The following is a 24,657-nucleotide window of genomic DNA, read 5'->3' on the forward strand; positions in this document are numbered from 1 at the left end:
TCCTAGGACAGCAAAGGGAGCTGAGTGGTGAGCTCACATGGTGGGTGCTGGTGCCTGGGACTGGGAGACAAGGAGGGCTCAGGGACAGATTAAACTGAAAGTGGCCACTAAACAAAGAGCAGGATGAGGGAAGTGATGGGGGTGCAAGGAGGGGACAGACATTCAGAGTGGAGGGAGGTGGTTAGCACGTGTGGGGTATGAGAGGCTATGGGCTTGCCAGGAGAGTTTATGAAAATCACCAGTGGGAGCAAAGACTGGAGAAGAACAGATGGCACCAAGTTGCAAAGGACTTTTCAAGCCACACAGAGAAGAAAGTTGTTTTACAGGCAGTCAAGGGCTCTTTGCAAGTTCGAGGGATCTGAAGTGATTCAGGCTAGAGAAGAAAAAAGGCATTTGTATGGGGGGGGCTATTTGGAAATGTTACTCCTGACTTTTCATTGTAATGTGGAGTAGTTGAATTAGACTGTCTTCTGCTAGTTCTTGGACTTGTACTTCTTACTCCCTTAGGGACAGAAAGGGAACAAGACATCACCTAGGCCACTCACCAAGTGCTTTGAGACCCATTCTCCCCCCGGCCTCCAGACTCAGTCCATCTTCCCCAACCCACTCTGCTTCCTCTCCTTGAGGCTCCTCAGGAGATACGCCTCTCTCCCAGGGACACTGGGTGGGTCTAACTCCTGACTCAGGCCCTTCAGCACTGCTCCTCTCTGCTGTCCTAAGGTGGGGAAGCTCAGAAGCTGCCCCAGGACACAGGGTCCCCAGAGCCTCCAGTAGCCTAGGTCTGTAGTAGTTGGACCCTGACGCCATCCTGGGCCCAGGTACCAGCCACTGGGGCCTCCAGTGCTGTCTATGGCAACTTCGGTTTGTTTTGGTCATCTTTATTATGAAAACATAAAATGGTTGGAAGTTTTTGGCAGGAGATTTTCATTATATTTATGCTCATTGTTTCTAATTCAACTACTCCACATTACAATGAAAAGGCAGCATTAACAATTTCAAATAACCCCTCCATACAAATGCCTTTTTTCTTCTCTAGCCTGAATCACTTCAGATCCCTCGAACTTCCAAAAAGCTCTTGGCTGCCCGTAGACCAATGTTCTTCTCTGTGTGGCTTGAAAAGTCCTTTGCAACTTGGTGCCATCTGTTCTTCTCCAGTCTTTGCTCCCACTGGTGATTTTCATAAACTCTCCTGGCAAGCCCATAGCCTCTCATACCCCACATGTACTAACTACCTCCCTCCACTCTGAATGTCTGTCCCCTCCTTGCACCCCCATCACTTCCCTCATCCTGCTCTTTGTTTAGTGGCCACTTTCAGTTTAATCTGTCCCTGAGCCCTCCTTGTCTCCCAGTCCCAGGCACCAGCACCCACCATGTGAGCTCACCACTCAGCTCCCTTTGCTGTCCTAGGACATCTTTATGCATGCATAAGCCCGAAATGCAGGCACCAGCCACCTGGGCATGAAGGGTCACCTCCTCCACCTGCTCACCCACAGCCTAGCTCCTGCACAGCCCACTCCCCAACACTAGGCATTTCTGGGAGTCCCTGCAGGAGGAGGGGAGGTCCTGCAGGAGCTGGTCTGCCCTGTGCCACAGCACTGACCTGCCCCTAGGGAGGATGTCAGTGTGGGATGCAGCCATGTGGCTGGCACCTTGACCCACCGTGCTTCTCTCCCACTAATACCAAAGTTGCATGGTGGTATTAGTTGCAAAGTGGCATTTGGCACAACACGGTGTAGTGGGGTGATGGCTGCTTCTTCGTTTCTGAGCTCTACTGCATTAGAGAAATCCCGATACAGTGCCCCACTTCATTTCCAAGCTGTATGTGACCAGCTCTTGAAGGATTTACTTATAGCAATGGTCCCAATCTAGCTTATTGCCCTTGACCTGCAGAGGAGGCTACAGCTGGTTAAGAACCGGGTGCCACATCTTTCCTAACCCTTAGTTAGCGATATTTCAGTCCAGTCTCTGTATCCTTTGCTGTGAAGGTGAGGATTGAGGGGCTGGCTAGGGATGGCCATCCCGCCTCCCTGGAGTCCAGGCCCGGGGCAGCCAGCTGGAGCACTGTGTCCTTTGAGTTTCTGCAGTTTGCAGTCCACAAAACTCCCAATACCTTTCCCCTCCTTTTAAGACCATGGAGGGACGTGTTCTATGGAAATTCAATTCATGATTGCCTCACAGAGACAGGATGTAACAGTGACTTCCCCCTTTTGTTCTATGTATCTTGATTTTTTTTATTAGTTTCAGCTGCACAAGACAAAGTAATACTTAGACGTTTATCATTTATATCCCTCACACTGTGTGAACCTCCCTCCCCCACCCACTGTCCCTCTGACATCCCACAGAGCCATTACATTTCCACTGTCTCTATTCCTAATGCTGTACTCTGCTTCCTGTAACCATATACATACATATATATACATATATCTATATCTATATCTATATCTATATCTATATCTATATCTATATCTATAATCTATTGTTCAGCTTCAGGTGTACAGTGCAGTGATCAGGTATCTACATCATCCCTGAGGTGGTCTCCCAAATGGGACACGTGTCCCTCGGATACCCTACAAAATCTTTACAACATTATTGATTACGTTCCCCAAATTAATTTTCAAAGCCCGTGGCCATCTTGCGGTTACCGACTGTTTTCTAATCCCGTCACCTTCCCCCTTATCCCCACCCCTCCGCCCCTCTAGCAACCCTCAGTTTTTCTTCTATGTCTCCAAAACTGTTTCTGATTAGTTAATTCACTTATTCTTTGCTTTAGATTCCGCATATAAGTGAGATCATATGGTATTTGTCTTTCTCTGTCTGACTTATTTCACTTAACATAATGTTCTCTAGGTCCATCCATGTTGTTGCAAACGGTAAGATTTCTTTCTTCTTTATGGCTGCGTAATACTCCATTGTATAAATGTACCACAGTTTCTTAATCCAGTCATCTACCGATGGGCATTTCGGTTGTTTCTATGTCTTGGCTATTGTGTATAGTGCTGCAATAAACATAGAAGTGCATAAAGATTTTTGAATTGGAATTTTGGATTTCTCCGGATAGATACCTAGGAGTGGGATTGCTGGATCATAAGGTAGTTCCATTTTCAGATTTTTGAGATACCTCCACACTGTTTTCCATAGTGGCTGCACCAATATGCAATCCCACCAACAGTGCACAAGCATTCTCTTTTCTCCACATCCACGCTAGCACTTGTTGTTTGTTGATTTATTGATGCTAGCCATTTTGACTGGGGTGAGGTGGTATCTCATTGTGGTTTTGATTTGCATTTCTCTGATGGTTAGTGAGGTTGAGCATTTCTTCATATGTCTGTTTGCCATCTGTATGTCCTTTTTAGAAAAATGTCTCTTCATGTCCTCTGCCCATTTTTTAATTGGGTTGTTTGTTTTCTTGGAGTTGAGTTGAGTGAGTTTTTTATAAATTTGTGATATTAACCCCTTGTCAGATATATCATTGGCAAATATCTTTTCCCATTCAGTAGGGAAACCTTCCTTTGCTGTGAAAAACCTTTTTAGTTTGATGTAATCCCACATGTTTATTTTTTCTCTTACTTCCCTCGGGCGAAGGGATATGTCAGTAAAAATCTTGCTCTGGGTAATGTCTGTGAAGTTTCTTCCTATATTTTCTTCTAGGAATTTTATGGTTTCAGATCTTACATTTAAGTCTTTAAGCCATTTTGAATTTATTTTTGTATATGGTGTAAGGAGGTGGTCCAGCTTCATTTTTTGTCATGTGTCTGTCCAGGTTTCCCAGCACCATTTATTGAATAGACTGTCTTTACCACACCATACATTCTTGCTTCCATTGTCGTAGATTAAATGGCCATATAGGCATGGATTTATTTCTGGACTCTCTATTCTGTTCCATTGATCTATGTGTCTGTTTTTCTGCCAGTACCATGCCATTTTGATTACTGTAGCCTCCTAATATAATTTGATGTCAGGTATTGTTATACCTCCCACTTTGTTCTTATTTCTCAAGATTGCTGAGGCTATCCGGGATCTTTTATGGTCCATTATAAATTTTAGGATTATATGTTCTATTTCTGTGAAAAATGTCATTGGTAGTTTGATAGGAATTGTGTTGAATATGTATATTGCCTTAGGCAGTATGGACATTTTAACTATATTAATTCTTCCTATCCATGAAAATGGGATGTGTTTCCATCTATTTGTATCTTCTTTCATTTCTTTCTTCAGTGTCTCATAATTTTCTGAGTACAGATCTTTTACTTCTTTGGTTACATTTATTCCCAGGTATTTTATAGTCTTTGGAGCAATTTTAAATGGGATTGATTTTTTAATTTCTCCTTCTGATGTTTTATTATTGGTATATACAAATGCAACTGATTTCTGAATATTAATTTTGTATCCTGCTACTTTACTAAATTCATCTATCAGATCTAATAGTTTCTTGGTGGAGTCTTTAGGGTTCTCTCTATATAGTATCATGTCATCTGCATATAATGACAAGTTTACTTCCTCCTTACAGATTTGGATGCCTTTTATTTTTCTTGTCTGATTGCTGTGGCTAGAACTTCCAGCACTATGTTGAATAGAAGTGGAGAAAGTGGGCAAACTTGCCTTGTTCCTGATTTTAAAGGGAATGGTTTTAGCTTTTCCCCATTGAGTATAATATTAGCTGTGGGTTTATCATATATGGCCTTTATTATGTTGAGATATGATCCCTCTATTCCCACTTTCTTAAGGGTTTTTATCATAAATGGCTGCTGGATTTTATCAAATGCTTTTTCTGCATCTATTGATATGATCATGTGATTTTTATTTTTCATTTTGTTAATGTGGTGTATCACATTAATTGATTTGTGGATGTTGAACCACCCTTGCATACTAGGGATGAATCCCACTTGATCATGGTGTATGATCTTTTTAATGTATTGCTGAATTCTGTTTGCTAACATTTTGTTGAGGATTTTTGCATTTATGTTCATTAGCGATATCGGCCTGTAGTTTTCTTTTTTTGTGGTGTCTTTGTCTGATTTTGGGATCAGGGTGATAGTGGCTTCGTAAAAAGTGTTTGGGAGTCTTCCCTCCTTCTGGATTTTTTGGAAGAGCTTGAGGAGAATAGGTGATAATTCTTTTTTGAACGTTTTGTAAAATTCACCTGTAAAACCATCTGGTCCAGGGCTTTTGTTTGTTGGGAGATTGTTGATTACTGATTCAATTTCCCTGGTGGTAATCAGTCTATTCAGGTTTTCTGTTTCTTCTTGAGTTAGCCTTGGAAGGTTGTACGCCTCTAGAAAATTGTCCATTTCTTCCAGATTGTCAAATTTGTTGGCATATAGTTGCTCATAGTAATTTCTTAAAATTTTTTGTATTTCTGCAGTGTCTGTTGTCACTTCTCCTCTTTCATTTCTGATTTTATTAATTTGGGTCCTCTCTCTCTTTTTTTAAGTGAGTCTGGCTAAAGGTTTGTCGATTTTGTTTATCTTCTCTAAGAACCAACTCTTGGATTCATTGATCTTTTGTATTGTTTTTCTGGTTTCTATTTCATTTATTTCCACTCTGATCTTTATTATCTCCTTCCTTGTCCTCCCTTTGGGCTTATTTTGCTGTTCTGTTTCCAGATCCCTTAAGTGTGAAGATAAACTGTTGATTAGTGATGTTTCTTGTTTCTTTAGGTAGGCCTGCAGTGCTATGAATATCCCTCTTAGGACTGCTTTGCGCATCCCATAGATTTTGGGTCATCGTGTTTTCATTTTCGTTTGTCTTGAGATATCTTTTGATTTCTTCCTTGATCTCCTGCTTGACCCATTCATTATTTAGTAACATGTTATTCAGCCTCCATGAATTTGTGTGTCTTCCAGTTTTTTCCTGTAGTTCATTTCTAATTTCATAGCACTGTGGTCAGAGAAGACAATTGGTATGATTTCAATTTTCTTAAATTTATCAAGACTTGTTTTGTGGCCTAACATATGGTCTATCTTGGAAAATGTTCCATGTGCGCTTGAGAAGAACGTGTATTCTGCAGCATTGGGGTGAAATGCTCTGAAAATATCGATTAAATCCAAGTGGTCCAATGTGTCATTTAAGGCTGTTGTTTCCATATTGATTTTCTGTCTGGAAGACCTGTCCCTTGTTGTCAGAGGTGTGTTGAAGTCCCCTACTATGATAGTGTTACTGTTGATCTCTGTCTTTATGTCAGTCAATATCTGTTTTATATATTTAGGTGCTCCTATGTTGGGTGCATAGATGTTTACTAGGGTTATGTCCTCTTGTCGGATCGATCCCTTTATTATTATATAGTGCCCATCTTTGTCTTTTAATATGTTCTTCATTTTAAAGTCTATTTTGTCAGATATAAGTATTGCAACTCTAGCTTTCTTCTCATTTCCATTTGCATGAAATATCTTACTCCAACCCTTCACTTTCAGCCTGTGTGTGTCTTTTGATCTGAGGTGAGTCTCTTGTATACAGCATATACAAGGGTCTTGCTTTCTTATCCACTCAGCCACCCTATGTCTCTTGATTGGAGCATTTAATCCATTTACATTTAAAGTGATTATTGATAGGTACATAGTTATTGCCATTTTTAAATTTGTAATTAGATTGTTTTCATCTTTCTTCTATTTACAGAAGTCCTTTTAGTATTTCTTGCAATGCTGGCTTGGTGGTAATAAATTCCTTTAGCTTATTCTTTTCTGGGAAGCTCTTTATCTCTCCATCAACTTTAAATGATAGCCTTGCTGGATAAAGCAATCTAGGTTGTAGGCCTTTGTTTTCCATCACTTTGAGTATCTCCTGCCACTCCCTCCTGGCCTTCAATGTTTCTGTAGAAAAGTCATTTGATAGTCTTATGGGAATTCCTTTTATGTAACCATCTGTCTTTCTCTTGCTGCTTTTAGGATTCTCTCTTTGTCTTTAACCTTTGCCATTTTAACTATAATGTGTTTTGGTGGGGACCTGTTTGGGTTTATCCTGGTTGGAACTCTCTGCACTTCCTGGGCTTGTATGTTGGTTTCCTTCATCAGGTTAGGGAAGTTTTGGACATTATTACTTCAAATATGTTCTCAATCCCTTGCTTCCTCTCTTCACCTTCTGGTATTCCTATGATGCATGTTGTTGCGCTTGATGTTATCCCAGAGGTCTCTTAAACCATCTTCATTGTTTTTTATTCTTTTTTCTTTCTGTTGTTCTGTTTGGGTGATCTCTGCTAACTTGTCTTCTAAGTCACTGATTCGATCCTCTGCTTCATCTAACCTGCTGTTAATTCCTTCAAGTGAGTTCTTTATTTCGGTAATTGTGTTCTTTAGTTCTAACTGGTTGTTCATTATGATTTCCACATCCTTCTTTGTGTCATCTCTAAGCACTTAAACATTCTTATCATCAGTGTTCTGAACTCTGTCTCTGATAGGTTGGTTACCTCTGTTTCATTTGGTTCCATTTCTGGAGGTTTCTTCTGTTCTTTTATTTTGGACATGTTTCTTTGTTTCCCCATTCTGGCTGACTCTCTGTGTTTGCTTCGATGTATTAGGTAGATCTCCTAGAGTTCTTAGTTCTTGCTGGGTTATCTTTTGTAGTATGTGTCCTTTATATTTGACTTGCACTACTTGGTTCTTCTCCTCTGCGTGTGCTCCAAAGGTGACTCTTGTGTCGTGTATATTGTCCTGTTAAAGAAGATCTTTATTTGCTTTTTGCTTGTGAGTAGGTGGGGTTAACTCTTAGGCTGACTAGTTGTGAGACTTGGCTCTGCCCACCGCCGGGTGTTTTGCTGCGTGAGAGTTGACCGCTCAAATGAGGCTTGGACTCTATGGGCTCTTGTGCCTGTAGAGAATTCCCTCTGGGTGTGTCACTTGTAGGTCAAACCCGGTAGTACTCTGGTTTGGTCTGGAGTTGGCCTCTGGGTATGTTGAATCTTGTGCCTCTTAAGCTGGGCCCTGGTAGGGCAATTTCAGAACAAAGCAAATCACCAAGCACAACAACAACAACAACAACAAAGAAAAATCAAATACATTCACATGTAAAAACAAGTGACAACCCTCACTCAACACAAGGAAAGATATCAAAGATATAAAGACAAAACAAAACCAAAAGCAGCGCCAGTCTTGGCTTAAGCCCACCAAGTAATCTCCAGGTTGTCCTCTGCTGTACCAAAGAGTCCCCTGCATATGGTACAGGCAGAGCCGGTCACCTGGTGCCCAGAGTGACGTTGGGACTGCAGATTTAGATGCATGGGGCTGAGGGGTCTGGATGGTAGTTTTTACAAAGTCAGTGCAGTTTCTGCCCTTGCCTGCACATATGCACACTGAGTGCAGCACCACCAGCCCTGTGTCCAGTTCTCCTGAGTCTTAGAGCACTTCTTCTGTGTGTGTGTGTGTGTGTGTGTGTGTGTGTGTGTGTGTGTGTGTGTGTATGTGTGTGTGTGTGTGTGTGTGTGTGTAGTGTGTGTGTGGCAGGCAGGATATTTCTGAGCTGCTGAAAGCCCAGAGCTGCGTCTGCTGCTTACTGCTGATCCCTGGAAGTGCCTCCACAGATGTAATTGCCCGCCCTAGGCAGGCCAGAAAGGGTGGGGGCTGGGGATGGAGGGTCTTCTCTCTCCCAGCGCAGCCATGTCACACTCTTCCCGCAGGCCAGAAAAGGTGGTGTCTGGGGTGGAGAGGTCCCTTCTCTCCCAGCCCAGCAAAATCACACTCTTCCCAGCCTCTTCCCTGGGTCAGAGCTGCCGCCATTCTTCCCAGAGCCTAAGCACTAAGGCCCCTCTGTAATCTGACACTGCTCCTCAGTTCAGGGACCAGTTTAAGTCTCTGGAAAGGAGGTGGTAGGATTGGAAGAGGGGGGGAGGGGCCCAGGTATGGAGTTTGTGTCCTTTGTCCGGCTTAGGGCAAAACTGGAGGTATCAGCTGAGGTTATTGCCTCAAATGCTGGATATGCTGCCCCCTCGGCAGGAGAGATCAGCTGTGGGACGCAGGGAAAGAGCCCACCTCTTGGCTTTTGTGGTCTCTGTTCCCACCTGGGACCGCCTGCATCTCTGCAGCTGCGGATGCCGGCTGCGTTTCCACAACCGCAGATGCCGGCCACGTCTCCACTCCGCTCCCTTCCCTCTTCCCCTGCTCGCCCACTTTGCCCACCTGCAAGTAATCCTTGCATGAGTCTCTTAGCTGTTCTGTGTGATGAGCAGAGAGTCCTTTGATGGGTTATAAGTCCCGTTTGTGATAAGATCCACAGGAGAACTCAAAAAGTGCGCTCCGCTGTCGCCATTCCTATGACGGCACTCTCTATCTTGATTTTTATAGCAAAGGGCTGAGCAAGCAGCGTGTGTCTTAAGGTGGGAGGTAGGTGGGTAATTCTGTCACACATGAGCTGGCCCCCTCAACTGGGACCAAGACTCTTTACAACAATCATCTGCTTTGCAGTGGAGTTGGGATTGCCAGGGCTCATTGCCATTTCGGACCCTTTGCTGCAACCTGCCAGGTACGTGGCTCATTCTTAGTGCCTGTCTGGACCGCACCTTTCAGAACTGATAGCAGAAAATGATGGCTTTTGGAGGCAGGGCGCAGATTCCTTGGCCCCATCATATCACCTGAGCCTGGCTGCAGGGTGGGATGCAGGGTGGCCACGGGGAGATGCCCTTTTGTGCAGTTCCACCTGAGGAGGCAGGATTCCGACGAATCCCATTTCACTGAGGGTCGCTTATCAGGGCGGTTCATCTCCCTTAGAGACTAGCAGTAGAAACCGTCTTGTGGGCCTATTGAGATCAAACCAAAGCAAGCCAGTGAGCATCAATTGACAGCCTGTGAAGAGCCATGCTTTGAGCGGGTGCTGGAAGGGGAGAGGGTGCAAGAGTGCAAACACCCTACCCTGGGGCTTTCAACTAGGACACGGGGAATGGAGTAAGGATGGTGCAGTGTCCAAGCTCAAGAAAGTAACAAAAGTAAAAAAATAACCTTTACAGAGATACTCAACAGCTTTAAAGAAAAATCAAGAGGCCATTCTGTGTTGTTTAGTGATTGGAGGTGCAGGACCATAATAAACATTTACAACGTAGCTAGTGCTATTTTACTTAACTTAAATTTAAATAGCCATGTGTGGCTAGTGGCGACAGTATTGGACAGCACAATTCTAGACATTTTAGACTTTCGTATTCAGTATCATATCACATATCATATGTATTGTACAAATGTAAAAATAGTATTGCTGTATGAGTTTTATATAAATAAATTTTTCACAAGTTTCTGCCAAAAAATAAACAGAACACAAGCAAATAAAAGAAAACTGTAATGTGGTTGCAGTGGGCCAGGGAGAAAAGGAGAAGGAAAGAGAAAAGGGGGGAATGGGCTTCCCCTGGGTGGAGGGTGGCGGTATTTCTTCAGCTCCAGTGTGCACAGCACTTGCTCCTCCCTGTGTCTTCAGGATGGGACGTCCCAGAGGCTCCCCAGGGAGCAGGGAGAATGTACCCACTCAGCAAAGCTTAGCTCCAGCCCCAGACCCCCATTCTGGCCATCCTTCCTCTCACTGGCTGCTCCATCTTTCCCAAATATCTATCCAGCGCATCCAGAACCTCACCTTTCCCCAGCAAAACCTCCTCACTCGAACGAGAATCTAAAATCCATTTATGCTGTGCTGCAAATAGGTGAGAGCAGAGAGTGTCCCCCTCACAGGGCCCTTGACCCCCAGTGAGGAACAGAGCCTTTGAAGTGAAGAACGAGGTCAGAAAGGGCAACTTCAGGCAGCAGGTAGGACAGAGGTGTCTTTTGGAGCACGGTGGGGTGTTCAGCCCCTCCGAAGTCCCTTCAGGAAACCACCAGACTAGACTATCTCCCTCTGATTAAGGGGTTTCAAGGCATGTCCTTCTGTTTTGGGAGCAGAGCGACCACAGGGTATGTCCCTCCTGTCCAAGAAGATGCTCCTGAGAAGCTCTGAGGGATACTCTGGTTTTCAGTTATTTTATCAGCTGTGGGGTTTTAGATTTTTATTCATTTTTGGTTGGTTGGTTGGGTAGGTGGTTGGCTGGTTGGCTGGTTGGTTGATTGCTCGCTCGGTCTCGGGGCTCACACCTGGGGACTCAAGCTGCTTCTTCAGTGCATGTGAGTTGCTCTCAGGGCAAGCACTGAGGTCTGTGGCCAAGGGGTCCCTAACAGGGGTTGTGGTCTGGGAAAAAGGGGACTGAGAGTGCACTCAGCCTGACTCCTGGCACAGCTGATGAGGAATTTGTATTCAGAGAAGCCCAGAGCTTGGGGTGAGCCCCTACTCTACCACCTCCTAACTGTGTGTGAGCAGGTCACCTAGCCTCCCTGTGCCTCAGTTTCCTTGTGTGATTTGGACCTAGGGCAATAACAATACTAATACTTCTGGTACAGGAAAATGCTGAGTAGATACTAAGCGTTCAATCTGTGCTCACTTTTATTACTGTGGGCACATGCCTGCATGCCTACGTGCATGTGTACCACCTCCTGCCCTTGGAGCCTCAGTGATGGAAATCACATGGGTGTATCAAACAGACAACTGTGGTCTTGCAGTAATTCCAGAGTCTGGAAAACACAGACTGCCCCTCCCCTGCAGGTGGTAGCCTCCCCTGCCCAGGGACATTGGAGTGACTGCTCCTCCTGTGAAGTGTCCCCACCCCAGCTGTGGGCCTAATGTCCCATGGCTGCCACAGGGACAAGTCAAGTGACCACCTTCACAAGTCCTCGCCAGTTCCTCAGAAGCCGGACAATCCAAATGGATCCATAGCCGTCTCAAAGCCCTCTTGTTTGGAGGGCATTTGCTGGTGCTGATAGAGCCTCATGGCTTCGCCATTCTGGGGTCCTATGTCGAGAGTCCAGAAGAAAAGACAGAAGCCCAAAAGAGAAGAGAAGGGAACAGGGAGAGGGAGAGAAAACACAGAGCCGGCGTGTAGCCCCTGCTCTGGGTTCTTCCCTACTGGTTTCCAGGCCTGACACACACATGTTCCTGCCATCAGCCAAAAGGATGTGAGGCTGGACTGTCTGGCCAGAGCCTGGACCCCAGCCCAAGGCAGCTGTTGTTCTGGTTATTGTGGGAACAGCTATTCCAACAGCTGCTGGCCATGAAAACAGCCAGGTCCCCTCCAGAAGGGACTCCGACCTCCTCACCCCACATAGGCTCCTACTGAAACCCAAATGAAGCTGCTCCAACTAGCCCCCCACCCCCGTCTTCCCACTTGTATGTGAGCTTCAGGAGGGCAGGCCCCTCACTCACCTCACAGGTCATCAACCCTTTCCATCGTACTCTCACCTGCCCAGGTCCTTCCAGCTCAGGGGTGACCTGGGGACTCTGCCCACCACTAACTCACGTGCACACATCCTGTGACCAATTTCCTGCTGCAGGACCAGCAGTTGTCAAGTCTCTTATCTAAACCCTGTCACTGCTATGCTAACGGTAAAGCTGGGGCTCTGTGGCCTAGGACCCCAGGAGCATGTGCCACATTGTGGGGTCTGTGGGAAAAGGAAAACCAAACAGTGGAGTGTGGTGGCAGAAGGGGAGAGCAGGGAGGAAGAGGATGCTGAGAGTAGAAATTGTGTGTGCCCCCCCCCAGGTGCTGTGATGGAGTGAAAGGAGAGGGATAAGGGCTCTGGAAGAAGGTGGAGAGCAGAGAGCAATAATTTGGGAGGTAGAAGCAGAGGGAGGAGGTGCTGGCATTTATTTAGAGCACCCAGTCAACCTACGGGAGGCTTAATGACCTCTGAGTTGGCTCTGGTTTCTTCCATCATGAAAGCAAAGAAATTGAGGTTCAGCCCGTTACAAAATCTACCTATATTGCCACAAGTAAACAGAGGACACCTGTGGACAGGACAGTATATTCTAAGATGCACTGGTTGCTCATACTCATGGCTGTCAGACTGTGAGACATTCTGCAGGCCCAACGGGGGTATCGGGAGTGAGAGGATGGCCCTCTCCTGGGCTGGGGCTGGGCTCCTGCACCGCAGACTGGGGAGGAGGGTGGAGTGGAAGTAGATAAACTACTGCTTCACCGTGACCTCAAAGATGCTGTAGACTCAGGGACAGTCACCAGCTGATCTCCTGGAGGCCACACTTGGGTTCTAGGACAGGAGGAAGCTGTCCTAGGTGTGGTTGAAGTTGGCAGGCAGCTTCCAGGCATGCGTCCCACTCTGAAAGGTCAGAACTCTGTGTTTATTCCTTTATTTTATGGGCCTGATGTTCCAGGACAAAGGGAAGTGGGAGCGAGGTCAGGCAGGGAGAATGAAAACGCATGGGAGAGTTTGTATAGATTTCCCTTTGTTTAGAGAAAGTCACCAAATCCTAGCTGAGCCCCAACACACTGTGTGACTGTATTTCTGTGGCTCTAAAACAACGTGAACCTCAGAAGCCGCTTCCTCTGGGAAGTGTCCACATGTGGCTCCACGAGTCCGAGCAAGGCCAGTGATGCCATTAGCAGAGCTGCCTGGTAAAATTGGAAGCAGCTCTCACATCCTGCTACGATTTAAAAGAAGCCAGGCACTGGGGCTGCTAAGAACCAGACAAAAGATCATTCAGGCACTAACAGACCTCTGGCCTGATGGGTCGGGGTCCAGCTCTCTCACCTCACTCCAGCATCTCTTTCCCTCTTCAGGTGGCCCCACTGCTGAGATGGTAGATTGCCCAGTCTTCCTGGGCTCCTTCCAGCTCCTGCCTCAGCCCAGCGGTCTCTTCTTCCTCCTTCTCCTCTGCTTCCGGCCTGGGGAGCCAAACTCAGGTAGCGTATCCGACCTGCAGTCCAGCCAGCCAGGATGTGAGCCCATCAGCGTCCTCTCATCCCTCCTCCGGGTGCTCCCAGGGCTGAGAGCTTGCCCGGTGCTAGTATTTAAGAAGATTTCCATCCCAGTGGTTAAAGAGCCACCGGCTGCCAGCAGCACCCAGCCCCACAGTGCTGCTCCACCATCATTCCAGCCCCCCAGCCCCCTTTACACACTCCCCACCACCCCTCAGCTCATAGGCATGGCAGGGGCAGAGCAGGACAGGGCCAAGGAACTCTTATTGTTCTGTGCTGGGGCTGAACCACTTGGAAAGTATTTTTAAATCCACCTGTCCAGCTGTGTGATCAGGCTGCAAGAGAAATATACCCAAAGATTTGGGAGCACAGGTAAGAGAGCAATTTGTTTTTTCCAGAAAGCCAAGAACCATAGATAGGAGGAATTGTTTGAGCAGAGGCTTGCAGGGTACATATTCTCCAGGAGCATGACAGATAGAGGGTAAACTGAGGCAGGGTGCACTCAGGAAGACGGTCAGGCATCAGGTGTGGGGGAGAAAAGCTGTCAGAAGGGTGTGGGGACTCCACTCAGTGGCCACGGAGCTCTCCAATACAGTGAACACAGGAAGGCGTCGCCTTGGTGTGCTCCATGGGTGACGTGAGGGACGGGAGGAGGGATCCATGAATGGAATATTTGGTGATGGGGTTTCAGTCGAGCTTGAGATGAACTTGGTTTTTATCTTTGGGATGAACTTGGCTATTAGCTGACCTTCGGAGGTAGGAAAAGAGGTGCACAGAACCAGAGGGAAGAATCACGACTTGCCAGTGGCAGGGGACAGCACGGGCAGAACAACTGCAGCAGGAATACAGCTGTCATGGAAACTGCAGAAAACAGACTAGTTTGGGGGGAGATGAGGGGCCAGGGGGAGGCACCATTGAAGAGGATCATCAAACGAAAGGTCCTGGTGAACAGAAATGTCCAAGGCAGGATTTGGTCTTTAAGTTTTAAAAAAAGAACAAAAGAACACACAGCAATAAGCCCCATAGATAATTTTAATACTCTGTGTCGTTACAGAAGTTGTACCTGTATACTATAAAAAATTAGAAAATCAGACAAAGCAAAAATCAGAAAATGTCTATTTTCATCATGCAGAAATTAGCAATTCACTTTTTTCATGACATTTATTTGTTCAAGAAACATGACAGTGTCTCCCCGTCCTCATTTGAATGGTTTACTGTAGATTTCTGAGTTGCAAACCGAGGTAGGTGGTAAAGACCTATATTTGAGCAGGGCTGATGTGGGCCATTGTTCTGGCTTCTCCTCCTAGAGGAGGTCAAGGTGGTTGGCCCTGGGGATTCCATCCTGGCGATCGTCGGGGAAGAGGTGGACTTCCAGTGCCACCTGTCGCCCTACCTGGACGCCGAGCACATGGAGATCCGCTGGTTCCGCAGCCAGGCCTCTGAGGTGGTGCACCTGTACCAGGGGCGACAGGAGCCCCACGGGCAGCAGCTGGCGCAGTTCCGGAACAGGACCAAACTCCTCAAGGAGGAGATCGCCGATGGCTTCGTGATCCTACAGCTCCACCGCGTGGTCCCCGCTGATAAGGGCCCTTACGGGTGCCGCTTCCTCTCTAGCAACTTCTCTGGAGAAGCTGTCTGGGAGCTGGAGGTAGCTGGTACGTGACCTGGTGGAGCCCCAGCAGGGGAGACGGAGGAAAGTGTCCATTGGGGTAGAGCTGCTTTGCTCAAGAACAGTTTGGAATGCACAGAGAAATGGAGACTAGCTTAATTGGAAAAAAAAAAGATAAAAAGAAAGTTCCATTAGAAAGTGAATAAAATAATTCTTTACAAAAAGAAAGACTCACAAAGGCCCTTTAACATATGGAAGGATGGTCACTTTTACTCATAAAGAACCAAAGGCAAATTAAAGCTACACTGGCATTTAGTTTTTACCTCTCAGATTGGCAAAACTTTGACCACACACTCTTGTTGGAGCTGTGGGAAGCTGGTCTTCTGCTCTGTACCTTCTAGACAGAGTTCAAAGTCACAAAGCTCCAGTGCCTGTGAATTTGGCAATAGTTAAGAAAACTGTCTGTGTACCTACCTTTTGAGCAGCAATCTCAAATCTAAGAGTTTGCTCTGAAGATACACCTTCCCCAGCTAACTATGAAAAACACACATGTGTAAGTCTAATATTTGTAGCATTGTTTGTCATTGCAAATCAGCAGAAACAATCTAAAGCTCAGATGCTGAGTGGTGCATACTATGCAGCTCAAAACAGAAGGAACAGCTCTGTGAACTGGTGTGGAGTGATTTCCAGGATGTTGTTAAGAGCAAAAGAGCCAGATGCATAAGAGGTTCTCTACTATGTAAACTTTTGTGTGAGAAAGAAGGAGGAGCACTGCACAAAAGTAACATGGGAAGGACAAGCTAGAAACTCATGAAATTACTTACCCAAGAAGGGGGTGCAAGGGATAGAGAGGATGGAGAAAGGTATGGGGCTTTCCCGACATACATTTTTTACAATGTTGGCATTTAGACCATATTGATGTTTTGCATATTTAAAATATAAAGCTTGCTCCACAAGTGTGGGGTGACAAATGGGTGCATATATCACAGGCACTTGAGCTCTGGTGGAATCAAAACGGACAGAAGACAACGTATTGAAATTGGGGAGATGTGATTCTTTATCCAAGGCCACTGTCCCTTGCATACATGAGTAAATGCCAGTAGCCCTTCCTAGTTGAACGGTCTTCTCTATATATTTCCAAATGTTCCTCAGGGGTAGTACTGTCCCCACATGCCACCACTGATTCAGACTGTCATTTACAGTCCACAGGTGGAGGGCTATGAGCACGCATGTGGTTTAGGAGCAGTCACAGTTCACAAGGCCTAATGGGGACTGCAAATGATGAATGGTGGCTTGAACTTCACCCACAGCTTCTGAGAAGGAGCCTAATTTTTCCCACTCCTCCTGCCTATCCCAGGGCTGGGCTCGGACCCTCTCATCTCACTTGAGTGCTTCAAGGAAGGAGGCATTCAGCTGAGGTGTAGCTCCAATGGCTGGTACCCCACGCCCATGCACAGTGGAGAGACCATCGGGAGCAGTGCCTCCCTCCAGAGTTCGAAGCCATCGTCCAGGATGCCCAGGGCCAATTGAGTCTTGAAACATCTGTGGTCGTCCAAGGGGGTGCCCACCGAAATGTGTCCTGCTGGATCCAGAACCCCCTCCTCATCCAGAAGAAAGAATTTGTGATCCAAATAGCAGGTCAGTGGGTAACGGCTCACCCTCATCTTTCTAGTCATCACATCCTCCATGTCCATTGTCCCAAAGGCCACCTTTAAGGACATAATGGCACAGGACCCTGTGTATTGGGTAAGCTGAACTTGACATCTGAAAGTCACCAATTTGGATATCAGAAACCTACTAAGAATACAACTAAAAACCCAAACAGTAAGCGGGGAAGGCACCAGAGAGCCAACATTACAAAACCGTGAGCTCAACCCCAGAAACTCTACTCACTGAAGGTCATGATGAGAGCCCAAGTGTTCCTAAGGTCATCCCTGAAACAATATTTACTGAGTACCCAAAATGGGCCCCAAACCCGTGCCATCAGATTCACATTCCAGTGGGGGAAACTGATGAACAAACGGTGAATTACATTGTGCAAGTACATTAGAAGCTGTTGGGTGCTATAGAGAATAAGGAAGCAAGGAAGAGAGCTGAGGCACCTTAGCAGGGTGTGGTGTGAATGTGGATTTAAAGGGGGTGGATTAGGGAAGTCAATTAGGCAATTTAGCTTTCAAAATGATTCATATATATCTCAAAAGAATAAAGAAAAGATTACACTTTGTTTTGAAGGAAATGGTCCAAGAAAGTGGACAGGGAAGTCTCTTTGCGTTTTTACACCAGTGAAATTCCCATTGTTTCCCTCTTTAGATTTGTGTTTATCCTTTCCAAAGGGCGTGAGTACACAGATATCTGTGAGGAGGGCACTCAGGTAGTGGGAACAGCAAATACAAAGGCCCTGAGATGGGACCCTGTGTGGTATTGGAGGAACAGAAGGAGGTGGATGAGGCTGGAACAGGGATAAGGTCAAGGGTCGCAGGTCAGGGTGGCATCAGACACTGAGCCCTAGATCACTACTTAGCAAACCATCTGTGGTGAAGGACATATCCATCGTGGCCCAATATTTTTGTACAAGACAATAAAAATGCACTGCTAGAAAACTGGGGGTGGGGGTGCGGGAAGAGGGGTAGAACATTTTGCTAAGTGAAATAAGCCAGACCCAAAAGGACAAATATTGTAGGGTTCCACTTATATGAGGTATCTAGAGTGGTCAATTCATAGAGACAGAATTTAGAATAGAGGCTCCCAGGGGCTGGGGGAGGGGAACAGGGAGTTAGTGTTTAATGGGGACAGATTTCGTTGTGGGAAGACGAAAAAGTGCTGGTGGTGATTTGCACAACCACGTGCAGGCACTTGATGCCACTGAACGGTAAGCTTAAAAAGGGTTAAGGTGGTACATTTCATGTTGTATATTTACCATAATAAAAAGTATATCTTTTTAAAAGACTGAGATTAAAAAAAAAACACATCATTTTTTTAAATAATTATCGCCGACTAAATTACTCAGTTGCCACAGCTTTTCTAAAGGGCTCCTCTCCATTTTTGCCCCTATATGTCTACCCTCTGGCCACTGTATGCTCCGTAGGGAACCTGGGGAGGAAAGAGGGAACTGCCAGTCAACCCTCACGCGGCTTTGCTATCAACTTTTTCCAAAGGTGTGTTCAGAAGTAGAAGCCAAGTGTTTGCAAGAAGCGGGGAGACGGCTTGTGAATTGGACAGTGCGGGCGGAGAGCAATAATTCACTGGGGTTGACCTTGGATTCTCATGTCCTGCAGATGCGGGACAAACGTGGGAAGAAGTAGCGGGAGGTCAGCGACTGGTCACAGAAGTTCTAAGCAGGGGGCGTCGGTGGGGCCCACCCTCTCCTCCTTTCGCATCCTTCGCAGCACTTTCCCTTTCTGCTGAGCAAATCCAAATCTGACTCTGTGCCTCGCTTTCCCACATTCGCCTGAGCGCCGCGCAGCCGCAGTCACGCCCATTTTACAGTGACTGTGATTGGACCCTGGAGGCTTAATGCGCCAGCCAGTCACTCGGGAAGATTTTCCGGCACACGGTGTCCAGAAAGTCTGTAACTTAGTGTTAAATGGAGCCTAAATCGAGCAAACACCCACTGGAGCCTAAATGGAGACAACACCCCGTGGGTATTTTCCAGACGTACTTTTACCCGGACCCTCCCCGTGGAAGAGAGCTTTCCTCCGGACTCTGGTGGGACTGCCGCTCCTCCTGGCGCTCCTCACGGCGGTGGCGCTGAGCTTCTTTCACAAGCGACAGCGAACCCAAGGGACCCGCAGGCGGGGTCTTCTTCCCGCTGCCGCTCTGCCAGCAAAAGGTGGTGGGGGCGGGGCTGGGAGCGGGCCTGGGACCCCCAGGAAGCGCACACACAGCCCCGCTCTCTGCCCTTCTTGCTTTCAGAAAAGCTGAAGGAGCAGGCGGAGAAAGTAAGCGAGGGGAGTGGCGCGCTCTCCGCCCCCACCTCCGCCTAGCAGAAGCGGGGCGCTGGGGCCAGCTGGAGAGTGGGTCAGACCCCGGGGCCTTGGGAGCCCTGCAGAGAGAGGTGCCGCTGAGGATTGTGCTTCCGCCCCCCCCCCCGCCCCCCCCTCGAAGCCCGGTTCCCTTGCGCATCCATCCCTGTCTGGTCCCCAGAACGCACGGAGAACCAATCTGTGCACTTTGGGGAAGTGAGGCCTCAGTGTTCATCCATCGAGATTTCCCTCTTTTCTTCGTTTCTTCTCCAGGGAAACTGTGGGCCAGTGGGGTTACGGAGGGGGGGGGGCGCGGTGCAAGGAGGGCTTCAGTGACTTTACTCTCCCTTTGGAAAGCGATGCATGGCAACTACCTAATTCTAAATCCATCCCTCTGTGCCTCCCACCTCTCCACTCCCACCAGCACTCTAAGTGAAGTTGCCAAGGAGGTCTGACCTCAGACCCCCTGGACAGACCCTGCCATCTTTCCTTACCGCAGAATAGTATTCCATTGTGTATATATACCACGACTTCTTTATCCATTCATCTATCGAAGGACATTTTGGTTGTTTCCATGTCTTGGCCACCATAAACAAAGCTGCAATGAACATTGGGGCACATGTGTCTTTATCTCTAAATGTTTTCAGATTTTTTGGGTAGATACCCAGGAGAGGGATTGCTGGGTCATATGGTAATTCTATTCGTAATTCTTTGAGGAACCTCCACACTACCTTCCATAACAGCTGCACCAGTCTGCATTCCTACCAACAGTGTATGAGGGTTCCTTTTTCTCCACAGCCTCTCCAACACTTGTTACTATTTGTCTTGTTGATGATAGCCATTCTGACTGGGGTGAGGTGATATCTCATTGTGGTTTTGATTTGTATTTCTCTGATGATTAGTGATGTTGAGCATTTTTTCATATGTCTATTTGCCATTTGTATGTCCTCTTTGGAGAAATGTCTCTTCAGGTCCTCTGCCCAATTTTCAATAGGGTTGTTTGATTTTTGGTGTTGAGTTTCATGAGTTCCTTGTATATTTTGGATATTAGCACCTTATCGGAGGCACTGTTTGCAAAAATCTTCTCCCATTCAGTTGGTGGCCTCTTTATTTTGTCGATGGTTTCTTTTGCTGTGCAGAAGTTTTTAAGTTTCATATAGTGTCCCATTCGGTTATTTTAGCTTTTACTTCCATTGCCTTTGGAGTCAAATTTATAAAATGCTCTTTGAACCCAAGGTCCTTAAGTTTAGTACCTATGTTTTCTTCTATGCAGTTTATTGTGTAAGGTCTTATGCTTAAGTCTTTGATCCATTTTGAATTAATTTTGGTATATGGTGACAGATAGCAGTCCAGTTTCATTCTTTTGCACGTGGCTATCCAAGTCTGGCAGCACCATTTATTGAAGAGGCTGTCTTTTCTCCATTGTATGTTTTTTGCTTTGTCAAAAATTATCTGTCTATATTTATGGCGGTTTATTTCTGGGTTCTCAATTCTATTCCATCTATCTACGTGTCTGTTTTTCTGCCTATACCATGCTGAAAAAATACAAGATTTCAATGACAGAAATTGAAGACACAAACAAATGGAAAGATATTCTAATTTATAAATAGAAGAATTAATATTGTTAAAATGTCCATACTACCCAAAGCCATCTATACAGTCGATGTTACCCCTATCAAAATTCTAATAAGATGTTTTTTACAGAAATAGAAAAAAAATAATCCTAAAATTTGTGTGGAATGAAAAAGACCCTGAATAGCCAAAGCAATCCTGGATAAGAACAAGGCCAGAGGAACCATACTTCCTGATTTCAAACTATCCTACAAAGGTATAGTAATTGAAACAGTATGGTACTAGCATAATAAATAGACACATAGACCAATGGAACAGAATCAGGAGCCCAGAAATAAACTCCCACATATGTACTGAACAAATATTTGACAAGGGTACTAAGTACCACTAAATGGGGAAAGGATAATCTATTCAACAAATGATGTTGGGAAAACTGTATAACCACAAGTACAAAAATGAAATTGGATCCCTATCTCATCAAACACAAAAATTAACTCAAAATGGATTAAAGACTTAAATGTAACACCTGATAAAATAAAACTCCTAGAAGAAAGCCTAGGGAAGTTTCTTGGCAATGATTTTTAGGTTAACATCAAAAGTGCAAGCAACCAAAGCAAAACTCAGCAAGTGAGACTGCATCAAACTAAAAACTTCTGCACAGAAAAAGAAACCATCAACAAAATGAAAAGGCAACCTATAGAATGTGAGAAAATATTTTCAAACTGTATATCAGAAAAAGGAGTCATATTCAGAATATATAAATAACTCATACAACTCAACACCAAAAAACAAACAATTGAATTTTAAAAATGGGCAGAAGACCTGGACACTTCTCTCAAGAAGACATACAAACGGCCAACAGATATATGAAAATATGCTTAACTTCACCAGTTCTGAGGGAAATGCAAATCAAAACCACAATGAGACGTCATCAAAATGGCTGCGTGAGGAGAGCCTCTGTAAATCTCCCCTGGAATTTACAACAAATGGAACAACTATAACTCCACAAAGGACTCCCTGCACAGCAGACAGGCAAGACAAAGAGGCCCACTACTGAATTCCCCCAAAGGTGGGGGAATCGCAAGAGCGGGGGAGGAGGAAAGGGAGAAGTGCAGAGTTGGAGCTGAGCGGGCTCAGGTCGCAGATCTAGCTCAGTGATCCGAGTTCGCTGCTTCCCAGAACTACCGCAGCTGCAGGAGAGGGAAGAACTTGGACTGCTAGGGCTCCGCTTGTGGCCCACAGGGCTGAGGGGGCAGCATATAACACGGCTGAACCCAACGCTCACGGCAGAGACCTCGGAGAAAAGACTGAAGGAAGAAGGCTGAAAACGGTGGTTTAAGCCCTCACTGCCGGGCAGAGAATGGAAGCCTTAGGCACTGAGACCGCCCCCTCCCTACCCTCCCAGAGCCCGCCCTGCCCCCACTGACCCAGTGCTAGAAGCAGAACAGTAGCAGTGTCAGATCAAAAGAACAGAATATTTGCTGTTCTGAGAAATGTGGACCACAGACAAAGATTTGCAGCCCAACTAATTCCGGCAAAGGGGACGGAGCTGTGGAAGCAGGACCAGCTGTGGTTGTGGTCGCCGCCATTGCTCTGGGCCACCTCTCACAACTCACTCCACCCCTGGCCCCACCTAATTGGGCAAGTACTGCAGGAGTAAACAGAACTGCTGAAAATCACGGGCTCTGAATCTGGTGGAGGAAGAGATTTGGAACTTCAGAAGCTCTCCCCATACCCACACAGCAACTGTGCCGTGTGACCCAGGAGAACTATTAACAGAGGAGAAGCTCCTCTTCCAGGAATCCCCCCATTGTGTGAGAAGCTGGATTAGTGCAGAGAAAACATAACACTACAGAGTGAGAGAGAAAAAAAGGCTACACTCAGACAGAAAATAAAACATTCTACCAACAAGTACTGGAAAACAAAAGAAAGACCATTTCCTATCAACCTGTTGCAGAAGCCACTCCTGTAGATATCTAGTAAGAGAAATAATAAATCAGTAATTGCCATGAATAACCAAGGCAACAAGACAGCTCAGAAAGAAAGTGAAAAGTCTCCAGAAAAGGAACTTAAACATATGGAAATATGTGACTTAAATAACAGAGAATTCAAGATTGCAGTTCTGAAAAAACTCAACGAGATGCAAGAAAACACAGAAAGGCAGTTTAATGAACTCAGAAACACAATCAAAGAACAATGAGCATTTTACGAAAGAGATTGCAATTTTAAAAAAGAACCAAACAGAATTTCTGGAGACTAAGAACTCAATAGAAGAAATTAAGAATGAAATAGCCAGCTTAAGTAGTAGAGTTGACCAGATTGAGGAAAGAATCAGTGACACCAAAGATAGAACCCTGGAAATGACACAGATGGAAGAAGAGACTTGAGACTTAAAAGAAATGAAAGGACTCTACAAGAACTTTCTGACTCCATCAGAAAGAGCAATATAAGAATAATGGGCATACCAGAAGGAGAAGAAAGAGAGAAGGGAACAGAGAATATATTCAAACAAATTGTCGATGAGAACTTCCCAAATTTATGGACAGAACTGGACCCTCGAATCCAAGAAGCAAATAGAACACCTAGTTACCTCAATCTCAACAGGCCTTCTCCAAGGCACATTGTATTGAAGCTGTCTAAAATCAACGACAAAGAAAGAATCCTCAAGGCAGCCAGAGAAAAGAAGACGGTAACTTACAAAGGAAAGCCCATTAGGTTATCATCAGATTTTTCAGCAGAAACTCTACAAGCCAGGAAGGAGTGGAACCAAATATTCAAACTATTGAAAGAGAGAAATTATGAGCCAAGAATAATATATCCAGCAAAGATATCCTTTAGATATGAAGGGGGAATAAAGACCTTTCCAGACATACAGAAGCTGAGGGAATTTTCAAATACACAACCTGCACTACAAGAAATGCTAAAGGAGGCTATTCGACCACCATCAACAGGGACAATTTGTGGCAACCAAAACCTAAAAAGGGGGAGAGTAAAGGCCTGAACCAGAATATGGCAATAGAGAAAGTAGGCATGCTGAAGAAAACAGAATACTCTAAATATCAAACTTTCTTTTACATAAACTTAAGGACAACCACTAAAAAAAAATCCAGAACTGAAATATAGACTGTAATAAAAGAAGAAACAGAGGGAAACATCACAGAATATCACCACACAGAAATAATAAAAAACTACAAAAAAGTAAAGAAACAATGGAGACACAGCCTTAACAGAAAACTAAAGATAGAATGACAGGAAATCCTCACACATCAATAATCACCCTAAATGTAAATGGACTGAACTCACCAATAAAAAGGCACAGAGTAGCAGATTGGATCAAAATCTAAACCCAAACATATGCTGTGTTCAAGAGACACATCTCAGCTACAAGGACAAGCATAGACTCAAAGTGAAAGGGTGGAAATTGACACACCAAGCAAATGGTATCCAGAGAAAATCAGGTGTAGCCACACTGATATCAGATGAAACAGACTTCAGGGTGAAAAAGGTAACAAGAGACAAAGATGGACATTTCATAATGGTAAAGGGGACTATACAACAAGAAGACATAACAGTCATCAATATTTATGCCCCCAATCAGGGAGCACAGAAATATACCAAGCAACTATTAACAGAAATAAAGGGAGAAATTGACCAAAACACAATTATACTAGGGGACTTAAATACATCATTGACTGCTATGGATAGATCATCCAAACAGAAAATAAAGAAAGATATAGCAGCCCTAAATGACACATTAAATGAAATGGACATAATTGATATTTATAGAGCACTTCACCCTAAAACATCAGACT

The 24,657-nt window shown here is 45.4% G+C and overlaps 2 protein-coding genes across 2 annotated transcripts in view; both read left to right on the plus strand.

Annotated features, from left to right (window-relative positions):
- Positions 1 to 24,657, plus strand: part of LOC141567351 (butyrophilin-like protein 9) — a 365,947-nt gene that overhangs the window by 191,264 nt on the left and 150,026 nt on the right. The gene's annotated exons all lie outside the window — the stretch shown is intronic.
- Positions 9,338 to 17,880, plus strand: LOC109439939 (butyrophilin-like protein 9). The gene is given in 5 exon segments (XM_074313375.1): positions 9,338 to 9,447; positions 13,565 to 13,687; positions 15,010 to 15,357; positions 16,669 to 16,758; positions 16,761 to 17,880. Coding segments are annotated over 4 exon segments (810 nt in total). The 5' UTR covers positions 9,338 to 9,447; positions 13,565 to 13,581; the 3' UTR covers positions 17,027 to 17,880.

Source organism: Rhinolophus sinicus, linkage group LG10, assembly GCF_036562045.2.
Source record: "Rhinolophus sinicus isolate RSC01 linkage group LG10, ASM3656204v1, whole genome shotgun sequence".
Classification (NCBI taxonomy): Eukaryota; Metazoa; Chordata; class Mammalia; order Chiroptera; family Rhinolophidae; genus Rhinolophus; species Rhinolophus sinicus.